General features: G+C 44.0%; 1 protein-coding gene across 1 annotated transcript in view; it reads right to left on the bottom strand.

Annotated features, from left to right (window-relative positions):
- Positions 1-22,379, bottom strand: part of LOC124803291 (E3 ubiquitin-protein ligase TRIM9) — a 173,710-nt gene extending 151,331 nt beyond the window's left edge. The window contains exon 1 of the mRNA XM_047264474.1: positions 22,320-22,379. Coding sequence (XP_047120430.1) covers positions 22,320-22,379 — 60 coding nt within the window. The remainder of the gene's footprint in view (positions 1-22,319) is intronic.
- Between the last annotated feature and the right edge of the window lie 3,459 nt (positions 22,380-25,838).

Here is a 25,838-nt window from a genome sequence, read left to right on the forward strand (position 1 = left end):
ACACTGCTTTTTTACCCCCCACCTCGATGATAGGAACGTGGTTCTTAACCCTACAGCGATGCTTTCCGTACAGTAAGTGCTATGTGTACGATGTTGGTTGGAATCGGTCCTCTGGCTTATGAGGAGATTTGGAACACTCACATACATACATATATACGTACATATATGTATCAAGTTACATACATACAGCCATTTTCATAATATGTATCGATTTATGGATACAATAAATTCCAGTGCAGTGAACAGGAAAGTAACAAATGACAAAATCAACGTACAGGAGATGGACAAAAATGTAGAATCATCGCGAAAAATGCATGCATATCCAAGCCAAACCCACCGGTTACGTTGTTGCATTTGTTCAAGAACGGCATCTTTGCGATGTCCTCAACAGGCTGCAAGTGTCATCCGTGGTCAGAACAGTGTCATGTAGTTATGAGCGCATTATGTCAGAGCTAAGAGAGTTCGTACGTAGGTGAACTGTTGATGCTCGTATGATATGACCAAGATAGTCGAAGTGTTTGATATTCAAGAGGCACCGTACCTAAGATTTATACCCCATACGGGAAAATCGGAAAAAATCATTCGCTAAGTCGCATCGCTGACGAAAGTGTGTGCTGAGTGATCGTGACGGACAGTCACTGAAGAGGACTGGGACGACAGCTGCAATGGTCATTACAGAACTGAATGTCGCACTCATGAACCCTATCAGCGCCAAAGCAACACGAAGAGAATTCCAGACGCAGGTAACTGCAGGGCGACCTTACGAAACCACTCAACAGTGATACAAGTAGCCGTAACAGGAAAACGTAGTGCTGAAGCTATAGAGAAATGGCGGCTCCGCATCTATGATATTACCGAACCGTGGCAAAAACTTGAAATTGGCGCACCCTCCTCCCCCATCCTGCCCCTCGAGCGCTTAAGACAGGATGTCAAAAAGTTTAAAAATTCCATTTATCAAAAATACGTTCATCTAGTACCGCACATCTTTCTGAAGACTTCGGTATAAAACATACATACTCGAGGATATCTAACACATGTTATTTGGTCTTAAGTGTGCCAAAGTGCAGTGCCACGCCTCTTCACACAGCATTCTTCTGTCGCGCGTCACTGTATTTTGCTCTGTGGAATCCAAGCGTGTATATTTTGTAATGGACGCCATCAAATCTACACTGGACACGTGTAATTAAAATATCGTGTGGTGCCTCTCCTGCTCCCAGTCGGCCGGTTGACATCCTACCTCCGCCCCCTAAAAAAGAACTCACAATTAATACTAGGTGGGATTATTTGTAACCGGGAGAATAAGAATTCTTCAGAGAATTTGCACTCTTTATGCCATTAACTAATAACTTTCTCTTTCGTGTGACATAAAATTAAATATAGGAAACATGAAACCAGTAAAGACAAGAGACAAGCATGACAGTGCATATTTCATCAATTCTTAGGCCCCAGAAATTTTTTCCCTCTAATCTTGCTACAGCTTTACTCAGTGTAGTTTCCTTTCTGCGAAAAAATCTATTACCTCACCAAACTTCGTCCAACGTTTTGCTACAAGAAAAATCAAAATATCATTGTCTAATACTGAAAAAGCTGTTAGTACGAATAGTAAGACTGGTGTGGCTTCTCGATTCGATTACGTCCATTTTGTCACTGTCTCCCAGATAAAACGAAATAGTTCTTTCTAATATTTCAGCACTTGTAGCACAGGCCAAATAAGCGAGACTGTTTTGGCACAAATAATCATTCTATCTACCTCATTTACATAATAACACGACAGAATATAATTTACGAAATACCAATATCTAATGCCTAACAGGCCTACTACAAGCAAAAAGTCTTGTGTTAGGAAATAAATTTACATATCATTCATACGCTCCAGTTTCTGGGGCATGAGATCGACAAGTGGCAGTACGAAATTTTTATATAAATTTGAAATCGTCATATTCTTCTACATAATTTGTGTGACGTCTCCGTTTCTTCCCCTTCCTCGTTCTAACAAACAATCTTATCATCACCAATTCTGTAATTATTCATGCCATTGACAAAACTTATTCTTTGGTTAACTTCACTAAGCCTGCCTGATTCACCAGTTTAGAGATCACGCGTTTATTCTCCGGTTAGGCGCTATTACGTGTTCTTACAAGGCGTTTTGCTCACTAGAACTTTAGCGGCTACTAAATAGGACTGACAACTGGCGCTTAGTAATGTAGCGATCTGGCAAAAATTTTCTGTCAAAATTTCCTTTTGACGGATGCACCGAGAAGATTAACATGTAATCTTTTTCACTCCCGTTTGTCGTTCACTTCCACTCTAACAGTCTGACTCTACGGATTTCGCTAGTAATTATAACAACGCTGATCATTCGTACACCCAGTGAACCATATAAACAAACAGCGATTTGCATTCACCCGTTCGGGTTTATCCGGCTGAGCTTGTATAGCCCCGTCTCCTTTTGTCTACGGAATTTTTTTTTTTTAATGTCTAGACGAGACGGGGATTCCCCTGGAAGAGACATCACCTACACTATACACACATTCAAAAATCAGCTTACAATTCGTTCACAAATCGACTTAAATGTATTCAAAAATCAGCAGGGATGCGTTTCAAAATCATATGAATAATCGATAGGCCAACGTGCGCTGGGTTTAGGCACTTCGTGAAACAAGGTTTTTTTCTTCAAGAGTATGAATTTGGCGCTCCCTGAAATTGCCGCCCGGGGCAGATATCCCAGTTTGCCCCGCCCCCCCCCCCTCCCCCCTCTAGATCCGAGCCTGAGAAATGGAAGAATGGCATTTGGTCGGATGAGTCTTTTCTCCCACTCTTTCCAACTCGTGGCTGAGTTTACGTCCCGAGAGTAAAACACGGCGGGGGTTCGCTGATGGTTTGGCCAGCCATATCGTGGAATTGCCTGGCCCCCATGGTTACTCTGCAAGGATGCATTAGTGCCTAGGAGTACGTCACCACTCTAATTAACAGGTCCATCTCACAGTGCAATGTGTGTTCCCCAATGGTGATGCTGTTTTCCATACGACAAGACCCCTGTTAACACAGCCCGCATCGTCCAGAACTTGTTTTATAAGCGCAAGGTTGAATTGTCGTTTCTCCCCTGTCCACCACAGTCAATATTATTGAGTTCTTGCGGTTTACTTTAGAGAGAAAGATACGTGATCGCTATTCACCTCCATTATGCACTTGCCAATACTATGCGGAAAGTATAGCATAAGATGCCTTTGAAAACCACGAAAAACTGTGTTTGTCCGAGAGGTATGGTAGCTATTTTGAACGCCAAGGGTTTTTCTACACCGTATTAGTCTTAGCAATGTGTTGTGTTCGTGGTGTTTCCCTATTTTGTCCCCCCCCCCTTTCCTCAACTCACTAATCGTGTTATCCACTGAAACAAAAACAAAGAAGAGTATATAAGACCAGACTATATAATAACTTAATCTCGTACAACACACATTAGAAACTAAAAGGTTTTAAGATTCCATCCACTCAAATTTCTCCTTTTTCCCCAGAGCAGTCCCAACAACACTTAAGAAACAAACCGATATGCAACTTTACACAGACACCACAACACAAATAAAAGACTAATACACAGCGACTGCTAGAAACATAATATGCAGTAAACACATACGATCAACACACAGTGAAAGCGTGAAAGAGAAGTGTTCTGTCGAAGAAATGTGTTCGAAAATGTCGAAAATTTGGTATTCTGGTGTACGCAGGGCAAGTAACTACTACTCCAGGACGGCAGATATACCATAATAAGGTCACAAATAAGTAAGTAGAACCTTACAAAACTTCCGATCCAAATGTAGTTTCTTATCTAAGAGAAAGAAAAAATCACTTCAGCATATAATTATAGAAACGTATTGGGAATCATTATACAAAGCAATAAATATATGGGGTGTTAGTGTAGAGGTGCGAGTACTGTGATCATTGGTACCTTAATAAGTACCCAGTTCAGTGTGTAAGTTGTCCTATCTATGCGTCTAACAGCTTTCTCGAAAACACGTCACATAATTTACTACCAATGTTTCCAGCACGATCGTCGCTGCACTAGTAAGTGTATTACACCTCTCTGTATAGACTAAGCGTTTAGTGTCCTTCTGTCCGCACTTCAACAACTGACCCGCTGACCAGGAGAAAAATAAGCATTAATGGCCTGCTCTTGCCACATATACTTGGAGGTACTATCCAATCTAAAGACATACTGCTCTTAATAGCTATAACTCGTAGACTGCAAATGAATTAAGTACAGATGTGATGTTGTCCAGTACATCGTCCTCAGTCACCAATAAAAAATATCTGCATTTATACTCCTAACACGTTGTATATATAAAACACACACCGAAAACGCTTCATAAATAAAAAGAAGCGAAAGGCGTATGGCACACCACAAATACCCCTCCATGTAGTTGTACAGACAGATAACACTCAAAGAATTCAGAAGAATTTAAGGAACGATGGAAAACATAAAAGGTGATGATCAAAATCCAAATTTTTTGCAGCTAAATTGCGGATAATAAAATAGTTGGTTTGCTGCTGTATGGCATTACATTCTTCTGTCTGCCTTACTCTTCATTTCCGCATACGTAGCGCACCCTACATCCCTCTTAATCTGTATCGTGTGTCACTTCATTGTTAGTCCCAGGAAATTTCTTCCCTCGACAGCTCCTTCTGCTATTACTCCAATAATGTACTGTGTCTTAAAATTCGTCCTACGAGTTTGTCTCTTCTTGTTTGGATGTGCATACACACAGATGTGGTTTCCCGTGTTCTTCCCAGTACTTCCTCACTACTAACTCTATCTCTCCAGCTAATCTTCAACATCATTTTCTAACATCAGATCTCCAGGGCTTCTAGCCACTTACCCTGCCAGGAAATTTAATTTTCCAACACTTGCTGATCTCACGCGCGGATCCAGTCCTGATTTCGCTCACCTCACTGTACCGAGAGTTAGCGCTCTGCACTTTACAAAACGCGAGCCGGCCCACCGAAAAAAGTAATAAAAAGCATTTTATTCGCGTGGAATTTTTATTCCCGTGCTGGCAAATTCAGTAAGCGTTAAAGAGGAACTGCTCACAGAAAAATGACTTCGAGGCATATTCCCCACAAATTCTTACCTTCTGTGCTACATGAAGCGGTAGAAAGTGTAGGGGGGACTGCTGGAAGGAGTGTGATCCAGGAAAAAAGGCCAGAACAAAAGGCAGTTGCTGCAATACAGATAAGCCAGGAGCGGTTCCGAGAGAGGGAGGGTACCGTGTAAAGAGGGAAGGCGTGCCAGTAGGTGGGGAAACAGCTCGGCCCATCTGATAGTGAAGAGGTAGCCTTGTAATTAGAGGGTCGTTAGCAGTTTTGGCCGCGTGCAGACATTGCCTCCAGCGCAGTTGCTACGCACCACATAACCGTGGCAAGAAACGTCTCCACCTACTGGAACATCATGCCTCCGTGTTTTGCAGCGGTTACCAAGGAAACTATGCTTTAATTAGGCTGTTCCAGAAACTTGGGGTTGGTTCCACGAAACTAGTCTCATTCATACTCGTCTTCGTGGATATACTCGATGCAGCGCCTGGTGACAGCTGATTTCCTTGGTTGTTTTAGCCGGACGTGCCGATAATGTTCCTTGCATATCTCGTCAACTCTGCTGATAGTCTACCTCATGTAAGACATACCATATTGGCGGGAATTGCGGTGCACGCCCGGCCTTCGGAGTGCTATAACCATTCAACATTACAAAGAAGACTTTATGTCTTTGTTGACTGAATCGAAATTCGCGGGATCCCATATTTCCGTAAATGCCTATCGATCTTTCCCAAAATGGACTAGCATAAAGAAAATAAGCTGGGCGCTATCCGTAACGTTAAATACAAGAAGAAGACGAAGATAGAGAACGTCTGTTTCAACTTTTCTCGTTCTATTTACCGGCAACATAAATTTGTCGTCCTCCGCTATACACTACACCGGCTGGAACACTGTTGCAGAAGCAACGAAAAAAGAACGTTACATTTAAAAGAAAGCAAAATGCTCATGATTGGCGAAATTTTAGAGAAGCCTAAATGTAGCGCGATCTTCAGCTCGAGATGCTTTTAATCCTTTCCACAACGAATATCTGTCTCAAGATTCTGGACGTGTGTAAAGAACAACAGCGGGAAGACTCAACCAATACCTTCACTGCGTGAGAACAATGGTGATTTTACTGATGACAGTACCAGTAAAACAGAACCACTAAATACGGTTTTGCGAAATTCCTTCATCAAATAAGTTGGCTAAGTAGGCTAAGTAATTCCCAACGTGAGTAGCTATCTGTTACACGTTGATATCCTCGGTGTAGCAAAGCAGCTTAAATCACTTAATAAAGGTAAGATCTCCGCTCCTGATTGTATACCACTCAGTTTCCTCTCAGAATATGCTGATATAATAGATCCATACTAAGCAATCGTATACAACCTGTAGCTAAAAATTGGAGAGTTTCACAAGTCATAATACTACTCATGAAAGGAAATAGGAGTAAGTGAAAATTTGTCGTAAGTTTCTATGTCACCAAACTGCTGAGGTCATCGGTCCCTAGGCTTATACACTACTTAATCTAACTTTAACTAACTTACGCTAAGGACAACACACATAACCATGCCCCTGGAATGACTCGAACCTTGTAAGTAGGTAGGCTGTTTATGTTTTCTTATTGGCAACGTTACATAGCGCTCTGTATGAAAATCACTGGCTGTGCTGTGTGCAGTCTGTGGCTAGTTTGCATTGTTGTCTGCCATTGTAGAGTTGGGCAGCTAGTTGGGAACAGCGCGTAGCGTGGCGCAGTTGGAGGTGAGCCGCCAGCAGTGGTGGATGTGGGGAGAGAAATGGCGGAGTTTTGAATTTTGTAAGACTGGATGTCATGAACTGCTATGTATATTATGATTTTTCAACACTATTAAGGTAAATACATTGTTTGTTCTCTATCAAAATCTTTCATTTGCTAACTATGCCTATCAGTAGTTAGTGCCTTCCGTAGTTTGAATCTTTTATTTAGCTGGCAGTAGTGGCGCTCGCTGTATTGCAGTAGTTCGAGTAACGAAGATTTTTGTGAGGTAAGTGATCTGTGAAAGGTATAGGTTAATGTTAGTCAGGGCCATTCTTTTGTTGGGATTATTAAAAGTCAGATTGCGTTGCGCTAAAAATATTGTGTGTCGGTTTAACCCCAGTCATGTGGTAATTTTTCTACGGGGACGTTTCAACCTCCAACGGGGGCAGCCGCGCGAACCGTGGCAAGACACCTCAAACCGTGCCACTACCCAGCGCGGCGAAATAGGAGTAACCCGCTAAATTACAGACCCATATCGCTAACGTCGATTTGCAGTAGGATTTTGGAACATTAGTTTACTCGAACATTATGAGTTATCTCGAAGAAAATATCATTCTTGTCAAACATAACTATCTCTTTATTCTCATGAAACAATAAGTGCTATTGACAGAGAATGTCAAATTTATTCCATGTTTTAAATTTTCAGACGGCTTTTTGCACCGTATCTCACAAGCGACTTTTAATAAAATTGCGTGCCTGCGGACTAACGCCTCTTTTGTGCGACTGGATCCGTGATTTACTGTCAAAAAGGTCACAGTTCGTAGAAATTGACGAGAAGTCATCGAGTAAAACGGAAGACATATCTGGCGCTCTCCAAGGAAGTGTTATAGGCTCTCTGCTGCTTCTGATCTAAATAAGCGATTTAGAAGAGAATCTGAGTAGCACTCTTCAGATTATTTACAGATGATGCTGCTATTTGCCGACTTATAAAGTCATCAGATTATCATTGCAAAACTTTAGACAAGACATCTGTGTGGCGCGAAAAGTGCCAGTTGACTCTAAACAATGAAAAGTGTGAAGTCATCCACATGAGTACCGAAAGGAATTCGCAGAATTCGGTAACACTAAAAATCACACGAATCTAAATATTGAAATTCAACTAAATGCTTAGTGATTACAATTAAGAACAACCTAAACTGGAACGCTCGCGTCGATAATGTTGTGGGTAAAGAAAATCAAAGACTACGATTTATTGGTGGAACTCTTACAAAATGCAACAGGTCTACTAAAGAGACTGCTCACACCGCACTAGTCTTCCCTCTTCTGAAGTATTGCTGTGCGGTGTGGGATCCGCATCAGACAGGACCGACGGAGGACATCGAAAAAGTTCAAAGAAGGGCACCTCTTTTTGTACTATCGCGAAATAGATGATAGAGCACCGCGGATATGATACTTGGAGTGGCAATCATTAAAACAAAGGCGTTTTTCGTTGCGACAGGATCTTCTCATGAAATTTCAATCACCTACTTTCTCCTCAGAGTGTGAAAATATTTCGTTCACGCTCACCTACACAGAGAGGAATGATCATCATAATAATTGTTTTCTTTGTTGTTAATTCATCCATCCCTTTCGCTTCATGTTGGTGGGGGGAGGGGGAAGTGGGCGGGGGCTGTCAGTGGTACATGCAATCCACTCTTCAGCCAATGGGCAGTAAAATAATAAAGTATATGAAAAAACAAGAAACAGTCAGCGGACATACGAGGGGCGTCCAGAAAGTAAGTTCCGATTGGTCGCGAAATGGAAACGACTATGAAAATCCGATAAAACTTTGCACAGATGTGTTGTTCAGTGTCTCTAATATGACCCTAGATAGTATCACGTCGCTCTTCTCATTTCTGAGCTCACAGTGAGCGCTTAAAGATGTCTACAAAATAGTGTCTCCCACCAAGTACGAGGGCCTGGTGAGGAATTTCGCCTGAAGCTATGCAGCCATCATTACATAACTGTCGTGCGGTTTCTTCTTCAAGGCAATTCTCAGCTGCATCCTGCAGGGGCAATGAAGATGCTCCTGCATCGTTTTCTATTGGAAATGTTTGATTGCCTACAATACAGCCCATAATTGTCTCCCTCTGAGTTTCATCTCTGCTCAGATGAACAGCTGGCTATGAAGACAACTTTTTTGCACAGACAACGAGCTGTAGGCCAGCGTAGAGAATTGGCGGAAAACACTGGCGGCTGCCTTCTATGATGAGGGTATTAGAAAGTTGGTACAAAGCTACGACAAATGTCTAAGTCAGAACGGCCTCTACGTAGAGAAGTAGCTGGAAGGTGTAGCTAACTGTAACAAACAAAACATTTCTGATTTTCACTGCGGGTTCCACCTCGTGATCAATCGGAACTTACTTTCTAGACAGCCCTCGTATATACACTAAACTTTAAACTTTTTAAGGGTGAAAAATAAAATGGAAGTTTTTAGATATAGGATGGATGACTTTTTGCACTGGCAGTTGGAATCAGCAATAATAGAAGGTAAAATGAAAGACAAAATGTGCAAATTTAAAAAGTTTATAACGCGTTGCAGAAACATGGATATGTAAAAGAAGCACTTTTCTGTCACTAGAAATTGGAAGGATCTGCCGCGGAATAGGGAGTCAGTTGCTGAAGAGGGATAGGTTGGCTGATGAAGAGGGTAGGAATGTGGTGGTGAAAGGATCGAGGATTGGCGCAAATTGTTGATACTAATATTTGTTGGGAAAAGGGTGTTTGGAAAGAAAGTCAGAAGGGAAAAAAGGGGGTAAGGATGTGTGGGGAGGGGTTAGATAGGAAGTCCTGCTAAGCTAAGGTGGATTCAATGAGGTGAACCTATAGCTGGTAGGACGGATAAATGTAGGGGCAGAGTTCACGTTGTGGGAGGGGGATATGTTTGAAGTTTCTTTGGGAGAGCATGTGGAGGGTGTGTAGGTGGAGGGTTGGTGGACTGTGTTGGTAAAGGCATGGCAGCTAAGAGGATTGGAAAAACAGAGAGGAAACGATAGAATTATTGGAGTCGAGTTTGCGGATGGTGTAGATTGTTTGGAGCTGTTCCGTGCGAGTGAGAAGAGGCGGGAATGGGATGAGTTGGTAATGGATCCTTGTGGGGGGGGGGGGGGGGGGAGGGGGTAAACGGATGTAGAAAGCGAGGTGGAGTGCATGGTAATCGTGGATCTAGAGGGACCTACAGAACGTGGGAGGGGCGAATATCTATGCAACATTTGCCTAACAAAGGGTTGTGTGGATTAAGGATTTGTAAATGTGAAGAACAGTGGAGGGGTGTTGTCCCCATGTTCGGGCAGTTAGTATTTTTAGTTTTTGTAATCTACTGTGGGCTTTCTGTTGGATGTTAGTAAGTGGGGTTTCCATGTTAGTTGCCGGTCGAAGGTAGTCCAAGTGTGTTAGTTAGCTGGATGGGACGGTCATAAACGGCGAAACAGAAGTAATGGAGACGGAAAGTACGGATAGTGCGTCGTGTAATTATTGCCTGGGTTGATCTTAAGCAGCCATTGGTTACACCAGAAAGTAAAATAATTGACGGGGATTTGGAGCGATCGTTGGGATTTCTGGAGCGTAGGATGGAGGATGAGGAAAGCGGTGTCATCACTATGCTGAAGGAGGTGAATGGGAGGGGGTGGTTTGAAATATCAGCAGCTTATATGAGGTAAAGGAGGGGGGAGAAAACGGAACCTTGGGGTACTCCAGCAGTTGTGGTGGAAGGTATGGGAATTGGTGTTGTTAACAAGGACATAGGACGGGCGATTTGAGAGGAAGGATGCAATAAGGCGGACACAGTTGATGGGAAATGCATACGTCTTGAGATTGAAAAGGAGACCGGAATGCCATAAGCGGTCGTGGGCTTTCTCCAGGCCAAGGGAGACAAAGATGGCGGCTTTACGGTTGTTGAGCTGTTGGGAGAAGAGGTGGGTCACGTTCAAAGTTGATTATCAGCAGAGAAAGAGGGACGGAAGCTACACTAGGTAAGAGGAAGGAGGTGATGGTGCAGATGGCGGTGGATGCGACGGTGACATAATAAAATAAGAGAGAAAGATTACAGTGTCGGTTTTCCCGATCGCTGTTCGAGAGTGGAAAGCTGGAGAAATAGCTTGAAGGTGGTTCGATGTTCCCTCTGCCAGGCCTTAACTGTGAATTTCAGAGTAATCAGGTAGATGTAGATGAACTCTGGCTTTGGCAAATAATATACAGTGTTTTTTTTTTTTTTTTTTTTTTTTAAATTGGATGCCCTTCCTGCCACCACAGCCGACAGCTACCTAAGGGACGGGCGACATGTGCGCCACCTATCCGTGAAGCGTGTGAACTTCGTTCTGCGTGTGATGGCATTTTAACGATTTGTGTATCGTATTACACCAGGCGAAAATTGGAAACCACCCCAGAATTTGGCTAAAAGAGCGTGGGAAACCGCCTGAAAAACATACTGAGTCTAGCTGGAGCACCATCCATAGTCATTGATCCACCGTACTTATTCTTTGTGGGTCTGGTTTAACTAGAGTGTTGCACTATATTAGCAGGTAACAGTCGATCTGTTTCTAATGCACCGGAAGAAAACGTGACATATCAAATCAAATGCACCACGACGAAGGATGTTCTAATGCAACGAGAAGTTTCGTCGATCGATTTAAAACGCAACGCACGTGCCTGGAAACTTGCGACACTCTTTTGAGATCTCTCTGCGAAATCAGTTTTCAATATAAAGCACAAAGTTCCGTGAGGAAACTGCAGAGATCTTAGAGGTATCTGGTTCGCACCTAACGACCAAGCTGCCTTTCTTACGACGTCTTCAATCTTAGGCAATCAGCAGACCCGACGCCGGTCTGCCCCGAAGGGCAGCCGTCGCCGTCCACGAGTATTGACGGGTGTGAGGAAGGAGCGCTTTGGCCCTGGTATGACGGCACAGAGAGGGAGAGGGGGTGCAGGATAGGCCATCTGAGGGCCGGTTACCGTAATTGATTAGACAGGGTGTAATCCCGGACCAGCAGGGGCGGGCATCCATCTAGATTGGCGCTGAGACAGGAGGGTAGGGGCGGCCTTGAAAGGATCGCCCCCCCCCCCCCCCACCCGCCCTTATCTACGGCGCATAATGCTCGCAAAAGACTCCGCGCCGACCCTCGCTGGATTAGGCGCATCTTTTCCGCCGAACTGCAGCCATCGCTGGCGCCCGCGAAATGATTAATGGCCGGATTCACAGAGTGTAGCCATTATCTGCGGCCCGTCGCCTCACGGTGCGAACTCCTTCCGCACGCGCCGGCGGGCTCTGATCGGAAAGAACTACCGGCCTCTCCACGAGCTGCGGTGTGACGGAGGGCAGACATGAACTCCGGAACACAGAAAGGTCGAGGAAGAATGCGGCGACTTCCTACTCTAATTCCGCAACCTGTCGTTCATGTAGAGCAGCGCGTATTCCGCCAAACAGGTGCGTCCGGCAACGAAGCTTGCGCACAGTGAACAAAATAAAATTGACACGTAAAATATTTCACGCACGCAACTTATATAACCTAGCCTAAATGCGGGTAATGTAATGCGGGCCGCCTATCTTAAGCTGCATCAACTATTTTCCAGGTCACTTTTGGAGGGCATTCTGAAACGTAATATCTTCGAATTTTTAATGTGAAAATTCCTAAAGCATTTCAAGTAAACCAAACGTTACCAACGTTCTATATCTTCATTCTTCATGTCTACACATTTATTTCTGAAGATAGCCACCCTGGTAACAAACAAATTTTTCCCAAGGAAAACCCACCGTGGTTCAATAACAAAGTTAGGAAACTACTGCGAAAGCAAAGAGAGCTTCACTGCAGCCAAAACCTCTCAGACAAACAGAAGCTAAACGATGTCAAAGTTAGCGCAAGGAGGGCTATGCGTGAAGAGTTCAGTGAATTCGAAAGTAAAATTCTATGTACCGACTTGACAGAAAATCCTAGGAAGTTCTGGTCTTACGTTAAATCATTAAGAGGATCGAAACAGCATATCCAGACACTCTGGGATGATGATGGCATTGAAACGGAGCGTAAAGCTGAAATACTAAACACCTTTTTCCAAAGCTGTTTCACAGAGGAAGACCGCACTACAGTTCCTCCTCTAAATTCTCGCACGAGCGAAAAAATGGCTGGCATCGAAATAAGTGTCCAAGGAATAGAAAAGCAACTGAAATCACTCAACAGAGGAAAGTCCACTGGATCTGACGGAATACCAATTCGATTCTACACAGAGTACACGAAAGAACTTGTCCCCCTTCTAACAGCCGTGTACCACAAGTCTCTAGAGAAACGGAAGGTTACAAATTATTCGAAAAGAGCACAGGTAGTCCCAGTTTTCATGACGGGTCGTCGAGCAGATGCGCAAAACTATAGGCCTATATCTCTGACATCGATCTGTTGTAGAATTTTAGAACATGTTTTTTGCTCGCGTATCACGTCATTTCTGGAAACCCAAAATCTACTATGTAGGAATCAACATGGATTCCGGAAACAGCGATCGTGTGAGACCCAACTCGCCTTATTTGTTCACGAGACCCAGAAAATATTAGATACAGGCTCCCAGGTAGATGCCATTTTCCTTGACTTCCGGGAGACGTTCGATACAGTTCCGCACTGTCGCCTGATTGAAAAAGTAAGAGCCTACGGAATACCAGACCAGCTGTGTGGCTGGATTGAAGAGTTTTTAGCAAACAGAACACAGCATGTTGTTATCAATGGAGAGACGTCTACAGACGTTAAAGTAACCTCTGGCGTGCCACAGGGGAGTGTTATGGGACCATTGCTTTTCACAATATATATAAATGACCTAGTAGATAGTGTCGGAAGTTCCATGCGGCTTTTCGCGGATGATGCTGTAGTATACAGAGAAGTTGCAGCATTAGAAAATTGCAGCGAAATGCAGGAAGATCTGCAGCGGATAGACACTTGGTGCAGGGAGTGGCAACTGACACTTAACATAGATAAATGTAATGTGTTGAGAATACATAGAAAGAAGGATCTTTTATTGCATGATTATAGCGGGCGTGCGGAACGATTTGAAGTGGAATGATCATATAAAATTAATTGTTGGTAAGGCGGGAGTCAGGTTGAGATTCATTGGGAGATTCCTCAGAAAATGTAATCCATCAACAAAGGAGGTGGCTTATAAAAAACTCGTTCGACCTATACTTGAGTATTGCTCATCAGTGTGGGATCCTTACCAGGTCGGGTTGACAGAGGAGATACAGAAGATCCAAAGAAGAGCGGCGCGTTTCGTCACAGGGTTATTTGGTAAGCGTGATAACGTTACGGAGATGTTTAGCAAACTCAAGTGGCAGACTCTGCAAGACAGGCGCTCTGCATCGCGGTGTCCAGGTTTCGAGAGGGTGCGTTTCTGGATGAGGTATCGAATATATTGCTTCCCCCTACTTATACCTCCCGAGGAAATCACAAATGTAAAATTAGAGAGATTCGAGCGCTCACGGAAGCTTTCTGGCAGTCGTTCTTCCCGTGAACCATACGTGACTGGAACAGGAAAGGGAGGTAATGACAGTGGCACGTGAAGTGCCCTCCGCCACACACCATAGGGTGGTTTGCGGAGTATAAATGTAGATGTAGATGTCTTGGTACCGTCACTGTAGAATGTTTGACTTTGTTGACGGAGCCACTACCTCACCTCTACTTGCACCGCGTCATCACTATCAAAGGTAAGTCCTCGAAGGTGTTATTTACAGATATGGAGGTACATAAAAACCAGATGGGGCTAAGTCGGGACTCTATGTAAGATGATCGATGGCAGTGAACCCGTGGCGTCAGATTGCTGCAGATGTCGCAGCGCTCGTGTGTGTCTCGCATTGGCATGCTGAAGGAGAAGGTGCACCGTGTATAGACGAATTCGTATCCGTGAACTGCAAGTGAGATGAACATTACTGATTTTCAGGTTTCTTCGAACTGGTTAGATAGAGTCAGGAAATTATACGGAAAAGGAAGTTGCAAAATTCCGTAGTTTACCTCAAGTAAATGTATAGAGATGTCGTTAACAGGTAATATTATAGAGAAATTCGTAGCTGACGTGAAGACGAAGCTTCTTGTTATCACCTAAAAGCTACGTGTTAGGCCAGTCAGTCAGTTCTCGGGCAAACCGCACTTTATCATTTAGAGTGAAAAAAAAGACAGAATCACTTGTGCAGTCGATGAATACTTTGAAGCATTCGTATACGACAATGCCAGTGATAAGTATCAGTGTATTACTGTTTCCTCTTCTTTATCTCTGTATTCAGGAACATCAACGCCAACTACCACCAGAAATTTGAAAAACAAACATCTGAAACGATTTCTTACAATTTGCAGTTAATAATTCATTGCTTTTGTTGGACTCTTGGCCTGGACATAACGACAGCCCTGACTTTAGAAGGACGACGAAAATACTGCTAATGTGATGAAGTCTTTGCCTTTTTGTAATGTTGAAGAGTGGGATTAAAATTCAGGGTGAGAAACTATCAACGGTAAAATCCGCCGATGACATTGCTATCTTCAGTGACAGTAAGAAATGCTTAATTGAATCTCCTTCACGCTGTTTCCACCGTTCCACTCTCGAACAACGCACGGGAAAAAAGAACACTTAATTCTTTCCTTGCGAGCTCTGATTTCTCTCATTTTATTGTGATGATCCTTCCTCCCTATGTAAGTGGGTGCCAAGAAAATATTTTCACACTCCAAGGACAACGATGGTGAAACGAAACGAAAATTGTTTTATAGATTTCCACCCCAACCCGCGTATCATATCCGTGACACTCTCTCCCCCATTTCGTGATAATACAAAACGAGCTGCCTTTCTTTGAACTTTTTCGATGTCCTTTGTCAATCCTATCTGATGCGCAATGCACGCCGTATAGCACTACTCCGGAAGAGGGCGGACAAGCATAGCGCAAGCAGTCTCTGTAGTAGACCTTTTGCATTTTCCAGGTGTTCTGCCGATAAACCGCAGTCTTTGGTTTGCTTTACCCACAGCATTATCTATGTGGTCGTTCCAATTTAAGTTATTCGTAACTGTAATCCCTAACTATTTAGTTGAATTTACAGTCTTTATATTTGTTTGTTTTATCCTGCAACCGAAATTTAGAGGATTTGTTGTAGCATTCAAGTGAATGATCTCAGACTGCCGGCCGGAGTGGCCATGCGGTTCTAGGCCCTATAGTGTGGAGCCGAGCGACCGCTCCGGTCGCAGGTTCGAATCCTGCCTCGGGCATGGATGTGTGTGATGTCCTTAGGTTAGTTAGGTTTAATTAGTTCTAAGTTCTAGGCGACTGAAGACCTCAGAAGTTAAGTCGCATAGTGCTCAGAGCCATTTGAACCATTTTTTTTTTATCTCAGACTTTTCCTTATTTTGAGATAGTTATCCCTTTTCACACCTTAGCGATATCTAGTCTAAGTCATTTTGCAGTTGGTTTAGATATTCTGATGACTGTAACACACGGTAGATGACACCAACAAGAGCTAAGAATCTAAGAGGGCTGCTCAGATTGTCTCCTAAATCGTTTATACAGATCAGGAACAGCAGAGGACCTATAACACTTTCTTGGGGAACGTCATACATTACTTTCGTTCTACTCAATGAATCTCCGTCAGTTAGCACGAACCGTTTCCTTTCTGACAGAAAATCACGGATCCAGTCGCATAACTGAGACGACCGTCCGTACGTACGCAATTTGATTAGAATCGCTTGGGAGGAATGGTGTCAAAAGCCTTCTGAAAATTTAGAAACATAGGATCAATTTGACTGCCAATATCACTCATTGTCTCATGAGAATAAAGAGCTACGTCTCATACGAACGATATTCTCTCAATCCGTGTTGGCTGTCAGTCAATAAATCGTTTTCTTGGAGATAACTCATAATGTTCGAAAACAGTATATGTTTCAAAATCCTACTGGGTCTGAACTTCAGCAGATTACTCCTGTTTCCTCTTCTGGATATTGGTGTGACTTGTGCAACTTTCCAGTCTTTAGGTACGACTCTTTCAACGAGCAAACAGTTGTACGACGGTTGCCCAGAAAGTAATGCACCACATTTTTCTTTTTTTTTTCTGAGGCGAAAACAGTGCTACGAATGCGAAACGTTACGTATGTACGTATTATCTGAGGTCTGCTGAGTGAGCGCGCCAAGTTTCCGTCACTTCCGACAGATAGCGTAGCTGCAGGACAGTTTCGAAATGGAGTCTGTAGGTGATGTACGTTACAAGCAACGTGCCGTCATTGAATTGCTCACTGTAGAGAAAAAAAAAATTGTGGGGAATATTCACAAACGCTCGGCTAATCCCGCGCGCTCCACCATTAGGACAAGGATAGGTACAGACAGGGCATACATGCCCTTGTTTCGCGCTGGAGGAAGGCCATGGAACGGGATGGAGATTACGTGGAAAAACAGGGTGTGTAGATAAAACACCATTCTTTCGTGTGTGTAATTTTCATTATGTTCAATAAAGAATTGTCAAAGAAAAAAATTCGTTGCATTACTTTCGTTTATGTTCGGTGGGTATGAAGCTATTGCATCAGCATACTCTGATAGGAGCCTGATTGGTATACAATATGGACCGGAAGCCTTTCCTTTTTTAAGAGACTGTTTCATGTTTGCTCCGTAGTTGTTGATGCATGGTGTGCTGCAATATCTGCGAAGTGACTGAGGTGCCGTTTGCTCCTGTACCGATGCACGAACGTGGGCGAATTTCGGCTGTCGACAGCAGAGGGGAGTGGAGTGCGGGTATGTGGAATAGACGGCAACTTGGCAACGTCGCAGCCAGCGGCGTGGCCCGTGCCGTGCCGTAATTAATAATCACCCCTTAGCACGTCCCGGCGGCGGCCCTCGTAACTACGGCCGGCAGCCCCCGCTAGCTGCTGCAGTAATTGAATTGTCCCGTGATAAGACAGCACGCCTTGCTGCCGGGCCCAACTGGCTACCTGCGAGCACGCTGACGCGGAGACCCACTTCGCGCTGCCGCTGTACCGCAGGAGGTAACAACAGGCGGTAAGTGGCACTGACTAAGACCATTTCATGTCACAATAACCACCATCAACTGAATAGCTCGGCAAACCATACTGTACAGCTCACTGCACCAACCTCAATGAAAAGTTAACAGCAATTATGTTGCCTTTTAACCCTACTTAACGCAAAATTCTGGTGCACTGACCTTGATAAACGTTAAACAAGGGAGTTGACCACGGTTAAACTGGACCTTGGTTCACGCCCAGTTTTCTAGAGAAGACCAGGGTTTTATAAATGAAACGTATTAAGACGACAACGCGTTTCGATGTACTGCGACAGATTCAAAACTGAACCGACCTCAATCAAAGTTAAATGAGGAAGCTCACAGTGGCTAATCTTGACCTAGGTTCAGGCCCAGTTTTCTAGAGATGACCTGGCTATTATGACTCCATGGTATTAAGACGGCAGCGTGTTTAGATGTACTGACACAGACCCAAGGCATCATGTACTGTATTCTACACTTATTATGAAACCAGAATGTTTATTAATTTATAAATCAAACTTACCAGGAGTAGAATTAAACATCACCTCCACATGTGACCACATTGCTTATATTTTTGTAACAAGGGAACCACAGAACCACACGACACTCGGATACATGTAATTTTTTTTATATTTTTGGTAAGCGCATTTCAAAATTCATATATACCTTTCCCAAAGCAATTCGATATTACTCTCAAAAATTCACGAGAAAATAGACTTCTTAGGTTTCTGACCATGTGTAATAAGCTACAATAAAATTTTTTTTCGATAAATAGTGTGGCTGTATGAGTGCCCTGTGTTCGATTCCAGATGGGTTCAAAATTTTTGAACAAAGGTGTATGTTCGATGACGTTGATGTGAGGTGTAAATTACAAAAAGATAAAAAATTAATTTGCATTTTTAATCAAAGAATCGTGATTAACAGTATTTTATGAAAGACTGGTAACTAAGAATTTTTGTTTGTGACAAAAAGTGGAATTTTGTGAGCTATGAATAATTAGAAGTAATAGGACTTTGATTTTTCATAAAAATGACAATTACAGACTTTAATTATCATACATTTGATGAATTTTATATTTAAATGATGTAGGTGTTCAAATTGAACTGAAACAACGAAAAAAATTATGACTGAAACGAGGCACTGTACATTTTTTATCCTGTATTGCAGCCGTCCGTCCTTTTACTGTCAAGAATTAATACATTCGCACTGAGCAAACTGCAGAAGCATATCCACCTCATAATCGAAAAAATTGGTGTTGTCCTATTGTTTTCTGTTTTGCCAAACATAAAGCAGCAGACTAGTGGCGAGGTATAAATACATTTCTGCATGTTGACGTCCGCGTCCGTAGCGTAACGGTAACGTTACCGCCTACCACACCAAGGGGCCCGGGTTCGATTCCCGGCTGGGGCAGGAGATTTTTCTCCGCTCAGGGACTGGGTGTTGTGTTGTCCTCATCATCATTACCACGCCAAGGGGCCCGGGTTCGATTCCCGGCTGGGGCAGGAGATTTTTCTCCGCTCAGGGACTGGGTGTTGTGTTGTCCTCATCATCATTTCATCCCCATAGCCGGCGCGCAAGTAGCCAACGTGGCGTCGAATGCAATAAGTACTTGCCCGCGGCGGCCGAACTTCCCCGAATGGGGGACTCCCGGCCCACAATGCCATACGCTCATTTCATTTTTTTTGCATGTTGACAAACGTGAGAGCATCTGACAATGACGTCGTTCACCAGCGATTGTCTAGAGAATTTATGCAAATTCATATCTCTGTTAACATCCATGCACCTCCAGGGTGCCTTTCATTCCAATAGGTTGAGTTAACCCTGGTTAAATGCACGGATGGCTCGTGACTGTTTGCTGACTGGCGACTAACGTTGGTGCATCGCAGAGACATTTTAAATGCGTCTTACTTTTAACCGTGATCGGGAGACTTTGGTTACCTTGCTTTTCGACCGCTGTTGGTGCACTTGCCCAGTAGTCTGAGCCGTAGCGGAAGCTAACTTGTCACGTGACTAGGTACAGCCACTTTCCAATTCAAGGTCGTTACTCCCAACAGAGAGCGAAAGCGGAAAATGCCTTCGTGACCAGTGCCTAATAGTCGTAGATGAGTGCTGGGTGCATCCGTATGAGCCTGAGACAAACTACTCCATACAGATTCAACCAATTGACGAATTTACGAACGGCTGCCAACATAAAGCACGGCGAGAAGTTCTCCAAGGGGCGTTTTCCAGTCCATGACAACGCCCAGGCCACGCTTCACGGAGAGCTTCTTTGGGATCTCAGATTTTGCCACACCCCACGTATTCTCCTGACCCTGGCACGTAGTGACTTCTTCCCGTTTCCTCTGGTGGAGAAACTATTGCGTGGGCGCCATTTGCAGAAGTACTACAAAGTAATTTTCGAGGTAGCACTTTTCCCTGAGGGTCCAAAATTCAGACCTAATACAAGGTCTCCACCGGTTCAGCCACAGTTCGCAAAAAATGAGCCACATCGAAGAGTGAATGTGTACAGGGTGTTCGAGAAGTTCCTGATTTTGTACAATTACTGAAATAGACAACTGTTTACTTATTCTTAACAATGACTGAAGAAACAGACACTGGTGATGGTCTTGTAGCTGTACTAAATTTATGTGCAATTGCAGAATCTTTCAGGCATTAGCTGCATTAGATATGTCGACACACGAAAATTTGTGCCGGGCGCTATATGTTCGTCGCACCTGAAGATGTCGGCCAGTTGCGCTGATGAAATATTGTGGAGTTTTCACTATGACATCCGACGTCTCGCCCGAGAACCATATATACAACATGTCCGTCGGGAAAGACTCAAGCAACACAACCGTGTAAGTTATTCCCTGAAGTATTAACAGATGTGCTATCATCCCGTCCATTTTTCTTGTAAATGGTTTCCATGTATTTCCACCCTCGCCGACTCTGTGGAGAACCTCGTCATTTCTTATCAGTCTTCGTGAACCCAAATTTTTGAGGTTAACTTTATCAGTAATCTCATTTGTGCTTACGACAGCCTTGTGTAGCACCAAGACTCCCTTCGATTATCTTCTTTTCAGTTTTCCCCACAGTCCATGATTTACTTCCATACAATGCTGCGATTCAGACGTGTATTCCCAGAGATCTGGTCCTCAATTTAAGGCCAATGTGTTATACCAGCAGACGTCCACAGGTCAGAAATGTCCTCCCTGCCCGTGGTGGTATGCTTTCTATGTCCTTCTCGTTTCGACTGTCATCTGTACTCTTGCTTCCTAGGTAACAGAATTCTTTCACATCTTCTTCCAAATTTTTAAGTTTAACTTTATCAGTAATCTTATTTGCTCTTCCCATCACCGCTTTCGACTTTCTTTCGTTTATTCTCAGACCATATTCTTCATTCAATAGAGTGTTCATTTCGTTCACAACGTTCAGCAGTTATTTCTCGCTTTCACTTACGACTAAATGACAGCCCAGTCTTAAGAGTTAATAGCAGGAGAAAGCTTCATGAGCATAAGAAGGGAAAAGTTACGACACAGACACGCAGTATTGAGCACAGAGCATGAGAACAAGCTTACATAAAATATCAGACGCTTTAAGTCACGTAGAAGGAAATACTTTCATCGGATGACGCCACAGAGACGCCAGTTGCGCTTAATAAATTACACCGTAAGCCTTAAATATCATTCCAGAGCTAGAGCGAGATGGACTAACCCCAATCGTTGCTTTTGTAATAACAGAGTTCTAACAACACATCCAGTCAAGGCTCCCCCTCACTTAGCCCAACCGACTATCCCCCTTTCTCTGAACCCGGTCCGCCAGTCCCAAGCAGCTCTCACGTTTTGGACGAGACAGTATAACATATCATCAGCGAATCTTACCGTTGATACTCTTTAACACTGAATTTTAATTGCACACCTGCACCTGTCATTTATTTCCGTCATTTATTCTTCGACGTACAGATTGAACAATATGGGGAAAAAGCACTTCTTGCCCTGTACCCTTTTCAATCTGAGCACTTCGTTCCTGGCTTTCATTCTTAGCGTTCCATATCGGTTCCTATACATACTGTGTATTACCTGTCTTCCTCTCTAATATACGCCTACTTTCTGGTCTTCCATTCTTACTGTTCCTTATTGGTTCTTATACACACTGTATATTACCCGTCTTCCTATCTGCACACACCACTCTTCCTAAAAATTTCGTATGTATTCACCATTTCATGAAGAACCCTCAAATAATATGTATCTAATGACACAGAACGAATGAAGAAGGAAGACAAAGGCTGGAAGCATTAATAAACTACCGTACCCGCGAGTCGTTATTCCAGTCCAGTCCATGCGTGCGCGGGCGGAACGATCCGCGCGCGGCGCTGTTGGAATGGGACGCATCGCAGAGGGTGCGCGTTCTCATTTGGCGCGCTGTCAGGCCGGCTAATAACCCACTTAAAACTCTCCCTCTGCCCGCCCTCCCCCCTGCCACCCCCTTTATTGTTATTAGTCGGCGCACACGCGCACTCGCTCCCACTGGGGAGGCGAATTCGCGGAGCGCGTCTGTTTAACGTTGCGCGCCGCCATCCTGCTGTCAGTCACTGGGCAGCCTGTCGGGTGGAGGAATGCGGTGGGGTTGGCACCCCTGCGGACGCGGCGACCATGTCGCGCGGTTTCCGCAGCGCGGTTTACTGCTGTCCCGACATTAGTCCCGCTCTGAGGACTCCGTAGGGGTTGATTCCGTGTCGGAGGGCGGTGCAACCGGGGGAGGCGAAACCAGGCTGTCGTCGGAATGTTCGCTGCCACTGTGTCCCGCACTGTGTTTCAGCAGCTTCTTCGTATGCAAGGCCCGTTGTACACGCCTGATTTTCTTGTCACAAAGGGCTACCTTGGGAAGAGGTCCACTTCGATTTTCTTGTACATTGAAGCACCAAAGGAACTGGTATAGACAAGCATATTCAAATATGTATTAAAATCCATGGAGAAGAAATAAAAACTTTGAGGTTCGCCGATGACATTGTAATTCTGTCAGAGACAGCAAAGGACTGGAAGAGCAGTTGAACGGAATGGACGGTGTCTTGAAAGGAGTATATAAAACGAACATCAACAAAAGCAAAACGAGGATCGTGGAATGTAGTCGAATTAAGTCGGGTGATGTTGAGGGAATTAGATTAGGAAATGAGACACTTAAAGTAGTAAAGGAGTTTTGCTCTTCGGGCAGCAAACTAACTGATGATGGTCGAAGTAGAGAAGATATAAAATGTAAACTGGCAATGGCAAGGAAAGCGTTTCTGAAGAAGAGAAATTTGTTAACATCGATTATAGATTTAAGTGTCAGGAAGTCGTTTCTGAAAGTATTTGTATGGAGTGTAGCCATGTATGGGAGTGAAACATGGACGATACTTAGTCTGGACAAGAAGAGAATAGAAGCTTTCGAAATGCGATGCTACAAGAGAATGCCGAAGATTAGATGGGTATATCACGTAACTAATGAGGAGGTATTGAACAGAATTGGGGAGAAGAGGAGTTTGTGACACAACTTGACAAGAAGAAGGGACCGGTTGGTAGGGCATGTTCTGAGACATTAAGGGATCACAAATTTAGCATTTGATGGCAGCGTGGAGGGTAAAAATCGTAGAGGGAGACCAAGAGATGAATACACTAAGCAGATTCAGAAGGATGTAGGTTGCAGTAAGTACTGGGAGACGAAGAAGCTTGCACAGAATAGAGTAGCATGGAGAGCTGCATCAAACCAGTCTCAGAACTGAAGACCACAACAACAACTACACCAACAACATGTAAACAGGCAGAATGCGGCGCCGCGGTCGGCAACGCATATATAAGACAATAAGTGTCTGGTGCAGTTGTTAGATCGGTTACTGCTGCTAAAATGGCAGGTTATCAAGATTTAAGTGGGTTTGAACGTGGTGTTATAGTCGCCGCACGAGCGATAGGACTCAGTATCTCCGAGGTAGTAATGAAGTGGGGATTTTCCCGTACGACCATTTCACGAGTGCACCGTGAATATCAGGAATCCGGTAAAACAATCAAATGTCCGATATCGCTGCGGCCGAAAAAAGATGCTACAAGAACGGGACCCACGACGACTGAAGAGAATCATCCAAAGTGACAGAAAACCCTTCAACGAAACACCATCAATAGGGGCTTTCGGAGCCCAAGTTCCATACCCGTGCCCTTGATGACTGCACGACACAAAGCTTTACGCCTCGCCTGGGCCTGTCAACACCGACAATGGACTGTTGATGAAAGGAAACGTGTTGCCTTGTCGGAGGAGTCTCGTTTCAAATTGTATTGATCAGATGGAGACAACTCCATCAATCCATGGATCCTGGATGTCAGCAGGGGGTTGTTCAAGCTGGTGGAGGCTCTGTAATGGTGTGGGGCGTGTGCAGTTGGAGTGTTATGGGACCCGTGATGCATCTGGATACGACGCTGACAGCTGACACGTTCATAAGCATCCTGTGTGATCACTGAGCCAGAGACTTGAAATTTTAAACATGTTTCAGAACTGGACGACAATACAACATGAGCTAGTTTTCTTTTCGGTTAGTTCGTTAGCGATGAGATGTGGGGTGAAAAATGTTCATAGCGCCTGACATCTCGGCGGCTCTTCAGGACTGCCAGCATCATCAGATACATCTCTGATTATGATTCGGCAATCGTTCACGATCATTTTTCCAATTTTTCCACGATTTCATCGGTTCATGATTGCTGTGGTATCCAGAGCGCTCGTCATCCTCAACGTTATTACGGCATTTTCTGAAACGCTTGTACCATTCGTAATTGCTTCTTTTCCTGAAAGAAAACTAACGAAAACCAATATTTTACATTTCCAAAATGTTACTTCACTTTATTCTGTGTTCATGTCTGTAATAAAGTTTGATAGAACATTTCTTATCTACTTTTAAAAAATAAATAAATAATAGCTGACACTATTGACAACAGGTGCGGCTAATACTGTACATGTACTTTCCAGACATGTTTACCAACACAACAACGATGAATCATCGTGAATTTTACTGAAACAACACGCGAAATTACAAAATTCCCGTTCTCTTTTGAAAGTGTATTCACTGATCTACCGACAAGCGCCTGGCCTTGCACATTTTTCGTAACGGCAAGCCGACTACTGGAAGTTTTTGGGAATTAGTATGTCTTCAGTCACACCGTTGCTACAGAGAGCAAACGCATCAGTCTCCTTATGAGCAGCATTAACATCACATTCTCACACTTCGACGATATGGAGCAGCCCTCGTCACGCCACTAGCCGCCAGCCACTACGCCCCAAGGAGCGAGTATAGCGCAGGTTGCCATAAGAACAGGCGCCATGACTTCGGTCGACTTACTGCGATCGAATCCACAGCTGCAAATTATACCTCGATTGCTGCCTCGCGGCGCCAACATTACACTCCAATCCAATAGCGACGGCCGTTCTACAGTGTACCGGTCTGCATGGAATACTCTGTCGTTCTTTTCTTAATGCTATTATGTCGGTTCCGGTGTTCAAGCGGTAAAGCGGATGTCTGGAAACAGAAATGTCACTAGATCGAATCCCGGTGGGACCTTGGAATTCTCAGTCTCATTATAACCTAGCCTTCATCTTATCAACGATATGAAAATTCGCTGGAAAAATGTGAGGTTAGAATTCCACGTTAAATTGTAAGTCCATGTTTTCCGGTAGGAACAAAGTGCAACTTCTAAGTTGTAGGGTTCAATCTTCCTACCGAGCGAGGTGGCGCAGTGGTTAAGCACTGGACTCGCATTCGGGAGGACCACGATTCAATCCCGCGTCCGGCCATCCTGATTTAGGTTTTCCGTGATTTCCCTAAATCACTCCAGGCAAATGCCGGGATGGTTCCTTTCAAAGGGCACGGCCGACTTCCTTCCCCGTCCTTCCCTAATCCGATGAGACCGATGACCTCGCTGTCTGGTCCCCTTCCCCAAAAAACACCCCAACCCAACTGGTTTCAATCTTCCTGTTGGTCCACGAATTATTTCAGTTCTTTGGTGCTTTCTTCACTTCTG

Source organism: Schistocerca piceifrons, chromosome 6 (assembly GCF_021461385.2).
Source record: "Schistocerca piceifrons isolate TAMUIC-IGC-003096 chromosome 6, iqSchPice1.1, whole genome shotgun sequence".
Taxonomy (NCBI): domain Eukaryota; kingdom Metazoa; phylum Arthropoda; class Insecta; order Orthoptera; family Acrididae; genus Schistocerca; species Schistocerca piceifrons.